The following is an 18,986-nucleotide window of genomic DNA, read 5'->3' as shown; positions in this document are numbered from 1 at the left end:
AGGTCCCTCCCTAGCGCCAGTGTCGGTTTGTCCGTTCTGGGCTACTGTAGAAACATGGCGGTGCAACATGGCGGCCTCCGTGAAGCGTACCCGCTGCATGTATATACAAACGCCTCATTCTCAGGTAGCGCCATCACCACGATTCATATTATCATGGGATATATACACAAATTAAAACATACTTATGAATATTATATTACATTTCTGCCAAGTCCGCTCAGTAAATTCTACGCACTGCACCATTAATAGCTGTATAGGGAAAATTCAATTTAACAAAAAGTACATGAGTCAGAATTAAACAATTGCCCCACACTACGCTGAAAAGAATTATGGGATTGGACTCAGATTTAATACTTTGTTCCAGTGTAGTGTGTCAATGCGGCATTTTTTTTTTTTAAAGATAAGCAACTTTAAAAAGTGCTTCAAGTTATAAAATGTATGGGGTTTTTTTTTGCATTCATATATAGAATGTACATTTCAATTTCTCAATTTTAAATTTGAGAAAATCAAAAAAAAAATATATATACAGGTTTCGCGAATGGAAACATTTATTTTTAAATTTATTCCAATGATGGTAAAACAAATTGTTCACGACAGGCAAAGTTCCACTTTTAAGAATCCACCACGTCTGGTACTTGGAGTTGATGATGTTCGGCTTTGTTCAGCCTTCTGCAAAATCCAACCCATAATACACTTTCTTATCAGACATGCATCAAAAAAAGGTGTTTTAAACATATGGAAATGTAGTATAACGTAGTATAATTACATGTATAATAGCATAGTAATATAATTAGATGTAGTATCATTTTAGATTTTCTTTTAATTATTATTATTATTTTTTAAATATGGAAATGCACTTATATCAATGGGTGTGCATCTCACCCAGCTGGGTCTCCAGGGTGTGGTCGTGTTGGGGCCCCCTGGTGATGGTCTCGCTGTTCCCGTGGAGCCAGCGCGTGGCCCCGGAGCTGCTGTAGCCGCACTGCTGGCCCTCGAAGGAGCAGATCCTGGGCAGGGTGCACGGGGCCTCCATCAGGTGCAGGTCGTCGATAGCAACCTGGCCGTCGAAGCCCGAGCGTACCACCTCAAACACCAGCTGGAGAGGAAGGAGAAAGAAAGAAATACTGCATGTTGTTATGTTGCATTTAGCATTTTGCTTTTATCATAATAATAATAATAATAATAATAATAATAATAATTAATAAATAGTTAAATAGTTAAATAGTTAAATAGTTAAATAACTGCCTTTATACATGTAAAGCACTTTGAGTTGCATGTTGTGTAGGAAAGGCACAAATAAATATAATATATTATTATGATGATAAATGCATGGTAGTTTATATACAAGTACATTTGTGGTATTTTATGCATTATTTACACAGATAAATGAGTGGTAGTTTACATATAGATGAATGAGTGGTAGTTTATGTATAGATGAATGAGTGGTAGTTTATATATAGATGAATGAGTGGTAGTTGATATATAGATGAATGAGTGGTAGTTTATATATAGATGAATGAGTGGTAGTTTATGTATAGATGAATGAGTGGTAGTTTATGTATAGATAAATGAGTGGTAGTCATCTAGTAATCTAAGGGTTGCTGGTTCGATCCCAGGCTCCTCCTGCTAGCATGCTGTAGTGTCCTTGAGCAAGACACTTAACCCCGAATTGCTCCTGATGGCTGCGTCCATTGGTGTTTGAATGATTGTAAGTCGCTTAGGTTAAAAGCGTCTGCTTAATGACTAAATGTAGTTTATGTGTAGATGAATGAGTGGTAGTTGATATATAGATAAATGAGTGGTAGTTAATGTATAGATAAATGAGTGGTAGTTAATATATATATATACCTGGAAGGGGGTGAGCTGGCCGGGCACGGAGCAGTGTTCCTCGTTCCACATGTTGCCGTGCGCTCCGCTGCGCGTCCACAGCAGCATCTCAAAACCCTTTGAGTCCATCACTTTCACATTCAACTCGCCTGGTATTAGAAAGAATATCATTGTCATTGTCCCGTCTCGACGACTGCAACGCCCTCTCAACAGGCTTGCCGGCCTGTGCGGTGAAGCCACTGCAGATGGTACAGAATGCGGCGGCGCAACTGGTGTTCAACCGGCCAAAGAGGGCACACGTCACTCCGCTGCCCATCGAGCTCCACTTGTTACCTGTAGCCGCTCGCGTCAAGTTCAAGTCTCTGATGCTTGCCTACAGAGTGATTTTTGGGAATCTCCCTTGTAAGTCGCTTTGGATAAAAGCGACTGACTAAATGTAAATGTAAATGTAAATGAACATATTCAAATATATATTAAAAATAAAACATAATGTAAAAAATATACAAAAAATATAATATAAAAATATGTCATCATGATATTGGGAGGTATAAAGTGGGGCTGAACAACTTTGATGAATAATTACCGAATTGTGATTATTTTACAGAATATTGCACATGGGAATTTTGGATTATTTCCTCAGCCCGAGGATGAAACATTTTAAGGCAAACAATGAACCATTTCATTTTTCTAATTTAATGATACAATTATGTGTAAAATGATTTGCATAAATTACAATGACTCTCAGAAAATAAGTGATTTCCGTGAATAAAAAAAGGAATATGTTCCACACATTTGGGATGAAGAAAAGTACTGTTTAAAAATCGATTTATCCAAGTAAAATGGTGTTGCAGTTTAAAAGGACAAGCCACTAAATCCACAGTACTTTCCACATCAGATGGGATACTCAAAACTGTTGCATCCCAAATAGGACGAGCGTGGCCTTGAAAATGAACTTTGAAACGGAGCGTCCAGGCCATATTTCCGCTTCCTGTTTGTTCACCTGTGTCTGGGCCGTAAAGCTTGTAGTAGAAGGACAAGCAGGACTCTTGGGTGGTCGCCGGCTGCGGGTAGGACAGCAGACGCCCGGACGCACCGCGCAGCTCGGTATCCCACACCTCCACCGTCAGACTGGAGCCTGGAGACGGATGAAAATAGATAAATTCATAACGTAATGTCATATCACAAACACACTGCAATTAGTCTGTGCACCACTGACGCGTGGCGTCGCGTGGCGAGCGAATCCGACCAGCCTCCAGCGTCCAGCGTCTCACTCCTTCGCTTCACGCGGTGACCTGAGCGTGGGAGCATCTCTTTTGTGTTTTGTGCTTGCGTTTTGTGCTTTTTTTGTGCAGTTATTTCGCCCCCCAAAAAAAATTTCTAACCATGGGTCCTGAGAAAGTACGTGCTGAGAAGAAGAAGAAGCGGATGATGTCGACTGAATTAAAGCATGAAGTCATGGAAACACATGAGCGAGGTGTGCGTGGGGTGGAATTGGCGAATCTTTTTTAACTTGAGCGAAAGTGAAGTGAAAAAAACAAAAATAAAATAAATTGCAGTTCAGCAATAACGTGCAGCAACAAACGAGAGCGACCGAAAAAGCATGAAACGAAACAAACTCCTCCAACCTCCTCCGCCTATCTCCCCCACCCTCCGCCCCCGCCAGCATCTTCCGTTAGTCCAAGTCGTCTGATCTCCGAGGCAAACACACTTTATGAAGCCGGTTTATTTCTTCACATTCTCTTTTATTATGTTTTATTTTGTTTTTACACAATATTTGTTATTTATAAATACATTTTTCTTATTTAAAAACATATTGGAGCGTTTTTTTGGGGGCTGGAAACGGATTAATGGCATTTGAATTAATTTCAGTGGGGAAAATTGATTTGCTATACTAGATTGAATTACGAGCTCTGTCACGGAACGAATTAAACTCGCAAGTCAAAGTACCACTGCATATATATATATATATATATATATATATATATATATATGTATTTCTTATTTATTTTTGAGCATTCAGGAAAGGGACCACGTTACCCATTCCAATGGTGTGGTCCATCCCCTGGAGCAGGGTCCAGTCAAAGTTGTCCGTCTGGTCCTGGAACCATCCACACAGTCCCTCCTCAAAGTTACACGACAGCTCTGCAGCACAGGAAGCCCGAGCGGAGCAGGGAAACACCAGGATGCTTTAAATACACAACACTTCTACTCTACTTCTACCGCCACTCTACTTATTCATCTACTCTACTTCTACCTCTACTCTACATTTACTCTACTTCTACTCCACTTCTACATCTACTCTACTTCTATCTCAAACCGACTTCTACCTCCACTCAACCTCTACTCCTACCTCTGCTCTACTTACTTCCCTCTCCCTCTACTCCTACCTCTATTCTACTTACTTCCCTCTACCTCCACTCTACTTCTACCTCTACTCCACTTACTTCCCTCTACCTCTACTCTACTTCTCCTCTACTACTACATTTTTGTTCAGTCAAGTTGTACAGTATGTATCACCTTGTAAACATGAAAGTACCTGTTGAAGACGCTGGGAAGTACTCAGCGTTACAGTCCCTGAAGTGAACGTCCTTCACTTTGATCTTGGCACAGGGACAGAGCTTTTTGGCCCGAGCTTCAAACGCCACCTAGTGCAGATACACACAGGTAGTAATGTTCAGTCAACAATACTACAACATAATATATAACAAAACAACCTGTTCCGAAAGCAGCCCTGTTTAGTTACTGCTGCTAACTCCACCCTATTTCTACTCTACCTCTACTCTACCCCTACTCTACCTTTTCTCTAACTCAACTCTACATCAACCTGTACTCTGTTCTACCTCCAACTACTGTACCTCTACTCTACCTCCCACTGCTGTACCTCTACTTTACCTCCCTCTACTGTACCTCTACTCTACCTCCCACTACTCTACCTCTACTCTACCTCTCACTACTATACCTCTACTCTACCTCTACTTTACTTCCCTCTACTGTACCTCTACTCTACCTCCCACTACTCTACCTCTACTCTAACTCCCACTACTGTACATCTACTCTGCCTCCCTCTACTGTACCTCTACTCTACCTCCCACTGCTCTACCTCTTCTCTACCTCCCACTACTCTACCTCTACTCTAACTCCCTCTACTGTACCTCTACTCTACCTCCCACTGCTCTACCTCTACTTTACCTCCCACTACAATACCTCTACTCTACCTCCCACCACAATACCTCTACTTTGCCTCCCACTACTCTACCTCTACTCTGCCTTACCACCTCCGTCTACTGTACCTCTACTCTAAATACTTCTAGTACCCTCGACCTCAACACTAGTCTCCTCTACATCCACATCTCCCTCTACTCTGCCTCCATCTACCTCTACTCTTCTATACCTTGTACTACACTACTTCTACTCCGTAGGGATCTCGTGACCCAATCCACAGCTCCTATATATAAAATTATATGCAATGATTTGATTTCCCAATTTGTCAATATAAAGATGTCACACAATATACACTTGTGTCCATTACTTGACGTTTATCTGTTTGCCTCATACGAGTCAGTGGTGATGAGACCACACAGGCCACTCCCCTGACACCATCAGAGGAACGACAGAGGCATCGGCCCGACGCGCACCTGAAAGCGATGCTTCCTGGCTCCAAGGTTCACCTCCGCCTTGCGCCACGCCGCTTCCTCCGTTCCCGTCTTTCCACTGAACTCCCACAGTTTGGGCAGCCTACCCAGCACGCTGTCGACGACCCCAACCGAAAGCTCCCCTGCAGATGAGGAGGAGGAGGGGCAAGCAGACGGAAACAAAAAGGGAAAGATTCACATCAACACACCAGGGGATTTGGATGAATCCAAATAAAACCCTGGGATTTCTCTGGTCGTGGGGATACGACCCTTGAAAGATCGACACTCCCGACGGATACTTTATCCATCTAAGGAGGGAAATTGTATGTGTTATAGCAGCTCACATCAGAAATAGGCAATAAAAATAATAATAATAATAATAATAATAACAACATAATAAATATATGAAAAATAAATTGCAATACACGTTAAACTATAAATTTATCTAGAGGATGGAAAACATGTGCAAATATACAATAAACCTTATAATCAGAAGTCAAATAAAAAATACGGCAATGTGCAATAAACCTGTTGATAAACAAAAAAAGTGACCTAAAAAATATAAACAAGAAAGATAATATGGCAATGTACATAAACCCAAACACTAACTAGAAAGTACATTTTCTACCTCTATGTACAATAAACCCAAAAAGTAAACCTAACAATCCTAATCCCTAATCTAAAAATTGCCATAAAAAGACAAAACAATATAATGTGCCTGAAAATTAAACAGTGAAAAAAAATTCTATACCGTGAACCTAGACGTCAACTAGAAGGTAAGGAAGTTCACCAACATACAACCAACCTAAAAATAAACAATAACAACAAAAAATACATCAAGCAAGGACAGGGAAGCAGAAAAATAAACCTAAAATGTGGTAAATATGTGGAAATGGAAAGTGTACTGCATTGATACAGGTTTCCTGTAGTGACCGCAGCCTCTTGTTCACACCCTGCAAACCAGTTCACCTTGAGCCTTTAGCAGTGAACTGTCTCACTCGACACTTTTCACCGGGGAGGAGCCCTGGCTCCTCAACCCTCCGAAATCAATCCAGCACTCCACCTCCACAAGCCGCTGCCTACCCTACTCAAAGCCTTGAGTTAGCGGTGGAACCGTACCGATGTGGCTCGGATTCCCAGTGAGGGCGTAGGAGAAGTTGAGGGTGCAAGCCGGACCGGACGGGCCGAGGGGAGGGGTTCGAGTCTGGGCCTCGGTCAGCTGCTGGCCCGGGGCCTCGGCCACATACAGGTATTCAACTACGGGGAAAAAATGACGGTGTAACAATGAAGGTACGAAAAGATATGAACACAGACCAATGTGGGATGTGGATGTTCCTTTACCTTTGGATGTAGAGTTCTTTTCGAGCCTCCAGCCTTGACTCCCTATGCTGGAGTCCGTCCAGCTGGAGCTCCCCTGGGGATGAAAGAAGTCCCCTGTGGAAAATCCAATTAAAGCAGTAAAAGCTTAGATTTGGGAGGGGTCATGAACAGTAATAATTCATTTAACTATTTCTTATTAACGACAATATGCTTCCAGTCCTACAATGGCTGATGAATGTGATCTCGACCTATCAAACTTGCACTGTTGTTGTTTAGGGAAGTCCCTGACAGGTAAACAGGCGTCTGGGTTTAACCAATGGCGAGTGAGAACGTTGAGGGCGCCTCACTGGATGTCCCGCCCCCTCTGCCCCGCCCCCTCTGTTCCGCTCCTCTCCCCTCTGTCCCGCCCCCTCATCCTCGCCCCCTCCGCCCCGCTCCCCTCAGTCTCGCCCCCACTGTCCCGCCCCCTCTCTCTCTGAGCCAATCATGGCACGAAAAACGTAATCATAACAAAATAATTATTGCAAACATGTAAAAAGTCCGATTCTGATACAGTGTATATCGCATTTTTCCACTTTTTTCAGTCTTCTCTGCAAACGCGTCGACCTGTTTCCCGTGTGCATGCATGAGAGAGACGGAGAGGAAAAGAGAAAGGGCATCGTATCGTCATCGCTGAGACTATGTGGCGGCCCGCAAACTAAAAAACATCACGACCCGAGATGCCCCAAAAGTGAGAAAACCAGAGCGTAGGCCGAACACCGGCACAGGACGTGTTTCCTCCGGTATCTTCACGGCAGAACGCGGAACTAGAAGAGCACTTATGCCGCGGCATCACTCAAAAATGCATGGAAATGTCTTTTCCCTGTTCCGACACCGAAAGCCCAAAGGGGATTCTAGTTCTGCCGGAAATAGCAACACCTCCCAGCGCTGCCTCGCCGCCCCGATTACGAGATCCCGAAATGGGGACGGTGGACGGTGAAGCGGGATGAGGTGAGTCGGCGTGCATAAAGGGTTGTGTATCTTATACCGCAATGTTCAAGTCCTTGATTTATTTTGATTTTCAATGAAGCAGAAACAAATCATCACGGCTATGTTTATTGGTAACATATGATGGTATTGTAAAAGCCACGCTGGTATACAATATCTCGAAAATTCGGGGTTTGTATATCTGTATATCCCGGCCCTAAAGTGCTGGTCTTGTTGAGGCCAACACACTTTGCCTTTATTTACGCCGCAACACCGTGCGCTTGCAATACCTTATGCACGGACTAGTTTCGTTGGTTGCAGTGGCCCGGTTTTCACCCGTAGACAAATTCACAGCAAAACTCAAAATGTAAACTTAAAATTAAAGTGATACACTCACCGCACTCTGCTTCGTCCTCCCCACCTGCACAGTCTGCATTGAAATTGCAAATTTTGTCGGCGTCATCGGTACAGGGATGCTTCGGGGGTTTCGGTAGATTTGGAAATGAGTAGCTTCCTGGAAGACAAATGAATACGTGGCGATTTAATGTCAGTGAAAATATATCTCATCAATAATAATAATAATAAAGTCATGTTCTCATTCCGTGAACTGTTTGGACAAAATGTATTGCCGTATGGTACAGTATATACGGTAGGAGGGATTACCGTTAGATATGCGGCATTCTGGAGACAGTGTAAGGCTGTCAACAGCAACCCCACCATACGCAGTGTCCCTGATCGCTGCCATCACTACGATCTATCACACAGGAAACACAGATCAGTGCAGTGCTATTGTTATCTTGTCTACCAAAATAATGCTTTGTGCATAATGAAAAAAATAAAGTAATATGTATACAGTACATACAAAATGAAAAATATATCTAAATAAATCGATTATATAACACAATTACATGACATGAAATGACAGTACACATGAAAAGTACTCACAACAATAATAGTAACAATAATAATAATAACAATAACAATAACAATAACAATAACAATAATAATAATAATAATAATAATAATAATAATAATAATAATAATAATAATAATTTAAAAAAAAAGCATCCATTATTATCCATGCATCCCTTATTTTTTGAATATTATATTTTTTATGTGTTGTTGTTTTCATTTGCAGATAAATGCCGATAAACACTATGTTGTGTCTCAAAAGTGCTTTAAACATGAGGTGGACTACAAGGCTCACATACAAAGAAGGTGGATGCGGTGACGATCTCCACCTCTGCCTTCACCCACAGGTCTCCCAGGGCACCACCCCTCTCCCAGATGGGGTAGATGCGACGCTCCGCCACCAGCACCGTCAGGCCCCCCGACCTGGGCCCAAACTGGTGGCTGTACAACACCATCTGCAGTGGAAGACGCAGCGTTGGTTATCGTCAGGTTCTCATGAGCGCCGCAATTCAACTTCCGCCCCGAGCTTTAAGGTTCATATGAGGAAGAATCGACCTTGCAAGGATGGGTGTCGTTGGTCGGCTCGAGCAGCGGGCTTTGGAAAGACGCCCAATCTTTTTTTAAGCCCCCGTCGGGAACGGTGACGTACAGGAAGTGGCCTGAACGAGAAGTTATGAATTAGCTGCTGTGGTCTCCTGATCAGTCTGCTCACGGATCCTAAAATCCCTTACGAAGCCGCGTCGCACCAGCTTCACAATATCCTATTATTTTATTTAATGACGCTTTTTGGTGTCCATAAAACATCTTCAACGTATTCTCCCATACTGTAAACAGTTGAACTACCTATTGGGCAAGTGATGGAGAGGCAACGTTACCAAATTTGTCAAAATGTTGGTCAAAATTTCTCATTCCAATAGCCAATAAAACCTCTTGTTACTGAATTATAATTGAAATTAAAGCGTTTAAAGAGCAAACACTGACGTAGATATAAACATGTCAGGCTTCCAAAGGCCTTTATATGTGCTATAACATACTCGTCATTAGTGACCCTCATGTGTTTGACGTGAAGACTGAATATTTAATGACGTTCATATTTTGAAGAGAAAATTTGGAAATAGCATATATCCTTATATTTAAATCACTGAATAGAAATGGTCAAATTTGATCATACATTTGGTTATTATTGCCATATTGCCAAGATATCACATGTTCTGTGCACATTACATATTACGGTAAAACACTCAATCGCTGGGCAAAAACTGGGCTTTTTTTTTTTTTTTTTTAAAGCTTTCATGTTTTATGTTGATTCTGGCTTGAACTTCCTCGGTACCTGACGCGCTGTTGGTGGAGTGGTCCCTGCCCGGGCCGTTCAGTGGGTCGGTGGTGGAGATGTTGTTCTGGTTGGTCCGAACCCATTTCAGACTGGACAACGATCTCAGGTCCCACATACACAGGTCCTTTTCAAAGTCACAGCTCAGGTAGTCCCCTTCAGACAAGGAGAAGGCAAGTGAATGGACCAGCAGTCTCTACCTCTAATACTGTACATGTTGAAGAAACACTCAATGGTTTTTCAGCGACCAAGGACCCCTGGACACCAGTGGAATAACAGCAAATACATTTTTTCCTGGTGGTTCATAGTTTCCTGCACTTGACACTGTATATCATCACAAGCTGCTGTTTGCATTCATGGACCTCACTTAGACGGGACTCCAAATAAAGGCATATATGTCACGGCCAGCGAATATGTGGAACTCCAAATGAGGGCATATACGTCAGGGCCAGGGCACATGTGGAACTTCAAATAAGGGCATATACAGTACGTCACAGCCAGGGAATATGTGGAACTCCAAGTAAGGGCATATACGTCACCTCAACTTGTATTCTCAAGCCACATAAAACAATAATGTCATAATTTCTTTCTTTATTTTGTCATTTTACATTTGCACATACATTTCTAATAACCTGTAGAGTAGGTGCAAGTCTCAAACGTTGTCGATTGGGCCACACGACACCGTTTGAGACCTACAAAGTGTGGCGACCAGGGATAGGCAGTATCAAAAGCTCGCTCGCACATGTATCAGGTTTTTTTGTAATGCATTAAGAAAGTCATGACATGCAGCGAGTCCTGTCGTGCAGTCAAGAGTATAAAATAAGGCTGCTGCTTACAACAAGAAATATAAGCGTAATATAAATATATGATGTCCTCATTTCACTAAAAGTATTTTAAATACAAAAATACTTCAGCCAAATGTGTCTAGATACAAATTACATCTTGTGTTTTTCACTCGGATCAAATACAAATCACAAAATACCCAAAAGTAATTCAAATATGTATTTCAAACATACATACATGGAAAAAATCTCTGATCACAGCCAGGCTGAGGTTTCCCCCCTGTGCCTTTGGTGGACGTAGTGTGATAAGGAGGAAAAGGTCCCTATGACAGTAAATCTAGGTGGTTTATGATGGCATACGATTAGACTTTCTGTTGGAAAACACATAGCGCTGGTGTCTGATGTAGCTCACTTGCCTGGAAAAGCTCATACAAGCCTACATTTCATCTTAAATTTGCTCTGTTTCAAATGGAATTGAGATTGTCCGTTCCTCTTTACGAGGCTCTCAAACGGCCTGGTCGCCGTGCTCTCGGGTACAGAGAAGAGTATCGAATTGGTTCTATGGACCACATAACAATTATCGGGGTTTTGGCCATTTTAATGATGAAAATGGGTGGAAAATCCCTTAACCACAGCAACAGCATAGTACTCAACAATTAGTACGATAACACTTGGTCGATAACTAAGATACTGAGTATGGAAATGGACACTCCAGTATTTGGCTTGCGATGCCCTGGAGCAACAGCACTCGAATGGCATTCGGCGGCCCCAGCGTGGTGAGTGAGGTTCATGTTGATCGTCAATAACAGTCGAGTGAATTCTGTCCGATTCCTAATTCAGATCATGATCTCTCACCACAGTTCTCCTCGTCGGTGCCGTCGCCACAGTCGTCTGTGCCGTCGCAGACCTGCCGCTGCTCCACGCAGCCGTCACTCCGGCACTCAAGCATCCCTGTGGCACACTCCAGCCCGGGGGTGGGCACTGGGGGCAGGGAAACGTGACAACACACATTATACTATTATTATCATTATTATTACTTACTTGCATTTACTTCAGAATGATTTGGGCTCTACTGCTCGAGGTGTACGGCAAACATAGTGGATAGCCCAACAGGTGGATGCAAGGGAGGCGGAGGGAGGGGTGGAGCAAGCAAGCAGGCAGCAAAGCAGGTAGGGCAGGAGGGGACGGGCTTAAATAGGCCGACCAGATAAGGGCGTGGACAAGTGTGGCGCCGTCCAGTTGTCTGACAGAACTAGCTCCGCAAGCTACGCATCATCAGTGCAGAGGAATAACAAATAAAAGGTTTTCAACTTTATTAACATTGAATTTGCTGCTGCTCCTGCTCTGTCTGGTATCCTGGAACTGGACATGTTTTATTAACTTTGAAAACATGACATGACTTGCAATCATGCATTTTGTATTATTGTTAATTTTTACACACTGGAAATTGACATTATTTAACTAAATACAAAGAACATAAATAAAAATATTTTTTTAAGTAAAAAAAGAAAGTTATGTTAAACTGTGGCTATGTGGCTATTTTCTAGCATATTTGGCTATTTTTTGTTTTTGTATTTCACCATTTTGGAATATTTGGCAATTTTTGTTTTTATAATTTTTTTTTGTATATTTGTTTTCTTTATTTTTCAGACTTTAAACAGTTTTTTTCTGTGCTGTACAGCAACGCACCAAACCTGACCATGACAAATTCTTTGCGTATGAAAATGCACTCGGCCAAATAAAAAAGGACTTAATAAATAAATGATTAAATTAAATGACATAATAAAGGCAACATAACAGCATGCCCGGGTTCACTAACGTGGCAGGGCACAGTCCAGGAACTCCAGGTGATCCACGGCCACGTCGGCGCGTCGGCCGGCTGACCGCAACGAGTATAGCCGGACCTGGAAAGCCGCTGGGATGCGGCCGAGGAAGATGGTGGCCTCCCTCCACGCCCGCACGCTGCTGCTCTCCGGACGCCACACCACGGCCTCCCTGGAGCCCTGGGCGTACATGGCCGCCCACAGCGGGGTGGACCCCAAACCCGCGTGTCCTGTCGGCGGGGAGGAAAAGGGGAAGAGGAGAGAAGCAGGGTGTTGATGGGAGCAGAAAAAGGAAAACTGAAGTGGTAGTATACTGTATACTGTATATGTACTGTATGTATACTGTATTTATAAAGAGAGAGAACTTTTAGGTTGTCTCATTGAGGTTAAAATCTATTTTCAACATGATACCGGGGGGAGGGGATCACATTTTTATATATATAAATGTTTTCATTTTACATTTTGTCAGTTTTATGTATCCGCATCGATAATAATAATGATGATAATAATAATAATAAATAAATAATAAAAATAATAATAGCTTTATTTATATAGCACCTTTAAAAACATGGTTTACAAAGTGATTTAACTGATTTAATAAAAGCAGAGCACTCAGATCCTGAATTTAAAAGGCAAAGGAACATTAATAAACAGCAATTAAATTAATTCATTAAATTGAAAAAGCAGATAAAGAGACAAAAAAAATATATATATAAAAACATGATGGTAACAAGAAATATAAATAAAAAAGAAAAATTTTTAATAAATGAATAAGTAAGTAAAACATAAAATATATAAAGAAAGGGGGCGACATCACATAAAAGCAGATCTATGAAAATGGTTTTGAGAAGTGACTTAAAAGAAGTCCCTGACTCGGCCGAATCTCCTCAGGCAGGTCGCTCCAAAGTCGAGGGGCCCCGACAGAAAATGCACGGTCACCTTTAGTTTTGAGTCTAGACTTCGGAACAGCCAGGAGGGCCCCGCCCACCGGCGGATCTGAGGCTGCGCACTGGCTCATATGGGGTATACATATCTGTGATGTAGCTTGTAGTTTGGATGTATAACCATATATACATTAAAAAAATGGAAATAATTCAGTCAGATGTTACAGAATCAGGGGGCGGTAGCTCAGGAGGTCGAGCGATTCGATCTCCAGCTTCTCCTGATAGCACGCTGGAGTGCCCTTGAGCAAGACGCTTAACTGGGTTGCCCTGCTAATTTTGGCGGGGTTTTTATTTACAGTTCTACGTCGTTGTTTGTTTAAGTTGCTATCTCCTCTACGGTTTTGTCACCAATCACACTGGAACCATGACACGCCCCTTGAGCGACATGTGCTGCTTTTCTGCCAGCAATGGGAAACGCCCGCCCCTAACAACGGCCCTCGGGTGAACTTCCAAAAAATATATAACAATAATAATCCACCACCACTTTAAGTGACCAAGAAAAGCAGAAGAAGGAAAACTTCCGAGGAGATTAAAAAAAATGACGTCTATGAGTGAAAAAGGAACGTCGCAGTTTCTAATGGAATTCTGGGACATGTGGCGAAGTCCGCCCAACACAGCGGGTGTGACGGATTCCCACTTTAAGCTCTGAAGGGCGGCTCCTCAGTACCTGAGTCCCAGAGGAAGTATCTGAGGCGGAGACGGCACGTTGGAGACGACTGCTGCATCTGAGGCGAGGTGAAGACGGCGGTGCGCGGAGAATCGGCCTCCACCGCACTCACTCCCACAAACCACCCTGCACACACAAACCACGTGTTTAATGACAAAATAATCATAATAATAAATAATAATAATGATAATCATTTTAAATAATGATAATAAATGCACAATAATAATGAATACACAATAAATAATAATGATAATAATAAGGAACTTAAGCCCCTTTTTTGTTTGGATGAAGCTTTTAATATACACTACTCACAAAAAGAAATTTCAGGATGAACCTAAAATGCACTAAAACCTTTACAGGTGAACTTAATTTGCCCTTCTCTAAACTTTTGAATGCACATGTCCAAGTGTTGAATGTTTCAGTACTTTTTGCACAACTTGCTGTTCTCTAACAAGGAGCTGAACGGCAAAATTCACAACAGGTGTTTGATCCATGAATCGACCAATACATTTCCTGGTTCAATTAGAATTGGTATTTAAACAGTCCTCTTCATCATGCTGTTCATGCACATGACAAGTTATTGAGACATTGACAGTTTTTGTTGTGGTAAACCCACCACTGTTGTTGGCTTTTGTTTCAATAAATTGTTTGAGATGAGGAAATCACCATTGCATGCTTCTACTTAAATGCCCTATTTTCATGATATAATATCACTGTAGCGTGAACTTTTTACATTTTCCATAAATCTCACCCAAAAGCCAAATATCCCTAACTTTTTGTGAGGTGTGTATATAATATAATATAATACAGTACAAAAGTATACAACATATACTGTATTATATTTGAGATGTAGTCCATAAAACATATCTACATTATTACTATTTGTCACTATATACATACCTTATATCATCATATAGATTGGTTGGCACACACTGACATTTTTGGTAGATCTTATAACTCATCATTTTTATGAAATAAGGCTAAATTCCAGATATAATAATAATAATAATAATAATAATAATAATAAATATAGCTGCAGGCAGCAATACACGTCCAGTTTAGTAGTTTAGGTTCTCTAAAACGCAGCATGATTTTCCGAGTTTACTTGGATGTAGCGTGGGCCCCCAGTCTGTCGTCTCCTGGTTGCTCGTCTCACAGAGCATCCACAATGCGCTCGACACAGCGCAACCCTCCTGTCTTTAAAACAACCGTCTATGTTTTGTTGGATTACATTTTCAGCAAGTTCCGTTTCCATGAAATGCGACAAACGTTGTGATATTTCTGTGGGTAATTACAATTGCAAGGCTTCTATTTTTCCGACACCACCTTGGATTTTGAACTCATCACTGAGTCGGACATTTCCGTGTTTTGGAAGGGACGCGCTCACGACATTTCCAGGATTATTTTCTATTCTTCTATTCTATTTTTTTCCATTCATCTGGCAAAGTCATGTGGACCATGCATTTAAAATATCAATCGAATGGAGTAATTACTCAGATCACAAACACTTTCTGGCCAGGGTTTCTGTGACGGTAGATGATGTGTGTAGCAGTGTAATTTATGTATCTCTTTTGTAAAGTTCAGTTCGTTTTTTTGCGGGTGGGACCCCTAATAACAATAATCATAATAATCATAATAATAAGAACATGAAAAAGAAAAAAATGCATTGAATATAAATAAAAAAATATTATACTCAATTTTCAGTTCTGGGTCACCAATTTATACCAATAACTGATCTCAAATGATCAGTCTGGAACTTCTCATAGGACGTGGTTACCTAAAGCCGTCCCGGTGGTATAGTCAGAAGCCGGCCCACTATCTGGCAGGCTGTCCCCTCGCTGCCGCCTCTCCCAGGTGTAGGATGGATCCAGGGAGCCCTCCCTCCAGCCACAAAGGCCCTCGTCCTCAAAGTCACACACAAAATCTTTCTCTCTGTAGCCTGGGGGGTTTTGGAAAGACACGTCTTGTGTTAATTGCGGTAAAAAGTACTGGCTGCTGTACAGTGTATTTGTGTGTATTTGTACTTCAGTGTCACCGCCACCTGCTCATATTGGGTTCAGTATTTAGCTGAGTGCTACTCACTGTTATACCTATACATATATATATATATATATATATATATATATATATATATATAACTTCTGTTTATAGGTGTACATACATTTTATTTCATTTTTATCTATTATTTAACACCTGAATTTTAATAATGTGTTATCTCATCTTAATGATAATAGAAATAAAAAAAAGGGAATTCATTCGGGGGCTTACACAAAGCAAATATCTTGGAAAGTATTTGAATATTGATGCATAACAAAACTATTTTTTAACCTTAAATGTGTTGGGAAAGAACATTTTCTTTCTATAGTTTTTGTATTTTTATTTTCAGCCAAGAGAAAAGTAGGAGCGAATAAAAATCTAGAAAAAGTAAAATGATTTAAGTAAAATAGATGTATCAAAAAATACATTCCAATGTACTTCAAATACAAAGTTACAAATAGACGTATGGCAGGATAATGGAAAATAAACCTGACATTTTTGAAAATTGTGGCAACATAACCCCGAAAAATTAACTGTTGCACAATAAAATGTGTGTTGTGTGTGTGTGTGTGTGTGTGTGTGTGTGTGTGTGTGTGTGTGTGTGCGTCTGAATGAGTTGCTCCTCACCACAGCTCTGCTCGTCGCTGCAGTCGCTGCAGTCGCACACGAAGTCGCACTTCTGCTCCGGAGCCTGGCACGGGTGTCCCCACGCACCTGCGGAGGGCGTGGCACCACGTCGGCTCACAAAGTCCATCTGAAGCGTTTCTCCATTTAAACAATGTTCAAGCTCCCTCCCTCCATCCATCCGTCCATCCATCCCTCCATCAATCACTATTTCCATCCATCCATCCATCTCCCCATTTATCCATTCATCTCTCCATCCATCCATTAATCTCTCCATCCAACATCAATCCCTTTTTCCATCCCTCCATCTATCCATCCATTTATCTCTCCATCCATCCCTCTGCCCATTAGTCTCTCCATAAATCTATGCATCCATCCATCCAATCATCCCTCTGTCCATCCCTCTGTCCATCGATTAATGCATCCATCCCTCCCTCCCTCCCTCCCTCCATCCAAAGGTCTCTGATTAAAACTCTTGCTTGTTTGGCAGAACACCAGAGTCCTCATCTAATAAAAAAGATAACTGACAGATTTGGATGCAGGCGAGGCCACGGTGGAGCTTATAGACATAATATAGGGTATAATCAAAAATATTTAGGAGGTCACTTTGTTTATTTGACCTCAGGAAGATGCTCTGATGTTAAAGAACACATGCTGTCTATACTGTTATGAAAAACATTTAATTTGAATACATTTAATTTATTGGAGAAGGAAGAAAGGACAAACAATCCATTCATCTTCTATTTCACACGTCGACTCATTCTTTCTGATGATTTAAGGAATGTATTTTTATAATTTTTTTTTTTTTTAAGTTTCCAAAGCAGCCGAGCGTTCACTCACCCCACGGAAGTGCGAGCGGCAGGACAAGGGCCCACATCGCCCACGGTGACCCCATCATCTTCTTCTTTTTCTCCTGGGGAAGGTTCTCCTCACAGTCCTGTGTCTGTCACGTCTGGAAAACCTTCTCCGTCTCTCTCTCTCTCTGTCTCTCTCTCGACTCTGACCCTTCTCCGCTCGACTCTCAGTCTCGGGAGAGATAAGAACTGGACTTTACATCCAGCCGGGACCCTCCAGTCAAAGGCCTCCGGAGGAGATCGGCCATAAAGTGATAAAAGTTAGCCGCCCCACACTGACGAGGTGTTCTGCAGCACATGGCAGGATGTTGCACAACTGGATGCCAGGGCAAAATCAATGCCAGAGTTAATTCTGCACAAAAAAAACTGTATTTGACCATGCACCGTAATTTGGCCCCCGCTTTTGGCTGTGGGTTTGGTTTAGCTCCTGCTGTGGTGATGTCATGCGTCTCCGCGTGCATGCTTGCATTGCCTGCATGGGGCGCTGCGTTGGCCTTTGGCTTGTACTGGTTGCCTTTATGGCTCTATAATCTTCTCTTCCAGACTTCCACTGTGAAAGAAATTATGTAATTTGATCAACTTGGAAAAAAGAAAAGCGTACTTTTGTACAAACCTGGATCCCTTAGGTGTTCTCAATTTGAATTTGAGCACTTATGTGTATGTATGTGACAAATAATCTCTTGAACTTGAACTTGAACTTAAGATGCACATTAAAATTTGAGAAAACCTAAATAAAAGGAATAAAAAGCTTTTTTTGTTGTTGCCCTAATGGTTCCAATCCATTTTTTTTTGGTACAGATTTTAATTTGACAGTTTAGATGTGCATTGTACAGCACCATGTGAATCGTGTTTTTAACACTCGGTTAGTGGGACTTTGCTGCAGGATGTTGCACAATGAGATGCCAGGCTCTGAGGACGTGGCAAATAAATCCATGCCAAAGCTAGTTCTGCACAAAAACCTGCATTTGACCGCATATCTACCACTTTGTGGCCCCTGAGCCCCACTTTTGGCTGTGGGTTTGGTTTAGCTCCTGCTGTGGTGATGTCATGCGTCTCCGCGTGCATGCTTGCATTGCCTGCATGAGGCGCTGCGTTGGCCTTTGGCTTGTACTGGTTGCCTTTATGGCTCTATAATCTTCTCTTCCAGACTTCCACTGTGAAAGAAATTATGTAATTTGATCAACTTGGAAAAAAGAAAAGAGTACTTTTGTACAAACCTGGATCCCTTAGGTGTTCTCAATTTGAATTTGAGCACTTATGTGTATGTA

General features: G+C 41.7%; 1 protein-coding gene across 1 annotated transcript in view; it reads right to left on the bottom strand.

The window, feature by feature from the left end:
- Positions 1-17,741, bottom strand: part of mamdc4 (MAM domain containing 4) — a gene marked incomplete at both ends in the record, with an annotated part of 27,060 nt that extends 9,319 nt beyond the window's left edge. The window contains 19 exons of the mRNA XM_080017711.1: positions 883-1,096; positions 1,849-1,976; positions 2,828-2,962; positions 3,865-3,969; positions 4,364-4,472; positions 5,463-5,602; positions 6,579-6,716; positions 6,801-6,893; positions 8,143-8,259; positions 8,409-8,499; positions 8,957-9,112; positions 9,213-9,316; positions 9,988-10,143; positions 11,625-11,750; positions 12,589-12,822; positions 14,204-14,329; positions 15,981-16,142; positions 16,868-16,954; positions 17,705-17,741. Coding sequence (XP_079873837.1) covers positions 883-1,096; positions 1,849-1,976; positions 2,828-2,962; positions 3,865-3,969; positions 4,364-4,472; positions 5,463-5,602; positions 6,579-6,716; positions 6,801-6,893; positions 8,143-8,259; positions 8,409-8,499; positions 8,957-9,112; positions 9,213-9,316; positions 9,988-10,143; positions 11,625-11,750; positions 12,589-12,822; positions 14,204-14,329; positions 15,981-16,142; positions 16,868-16,954; positions 17,705-17,741 — 2,458 coding nt within the window. The remainder of the gene's footprint in view (positions 1-882; positions 1,097-1,848; positions 1,977-2,827; positions 2,963-3,864; positions 3,970-4,363; positions 4,473-5,462; positions 5,603-6,578; positions 6,717-6,800; positions 6,894-8,142; positions 8,260-8,408; positions 8,500-8,956; positions 9,113-9,212; positions 9,317-9,987; positions 10,144-11,624; positions 11,751-12,588; positions 12,823-14,203; positions 14,330-15,980; positions 16,143-16,867; positions 16,955-17,704) is intronic.
- Between the last annotated feature and the right edge of the window lie 1,245 nt (positions 17,742-18,986).

Source organism: Zeus faber, assembly GCF_960531495.2.
Source record: "Zeus faber genome assembly, chromosome: 17".
Lineage (NCBI taxonomy): Eukaryota > Metazoa > Chordata > Actinopteri > Zeiformes > Zeidae > Zeus > Zeus faber.
The sequence above is the reverse complement of the archived record's forward strand: the minus strand, read 5'-3'. Positions and strand labels throughout refer to the sequence as shown.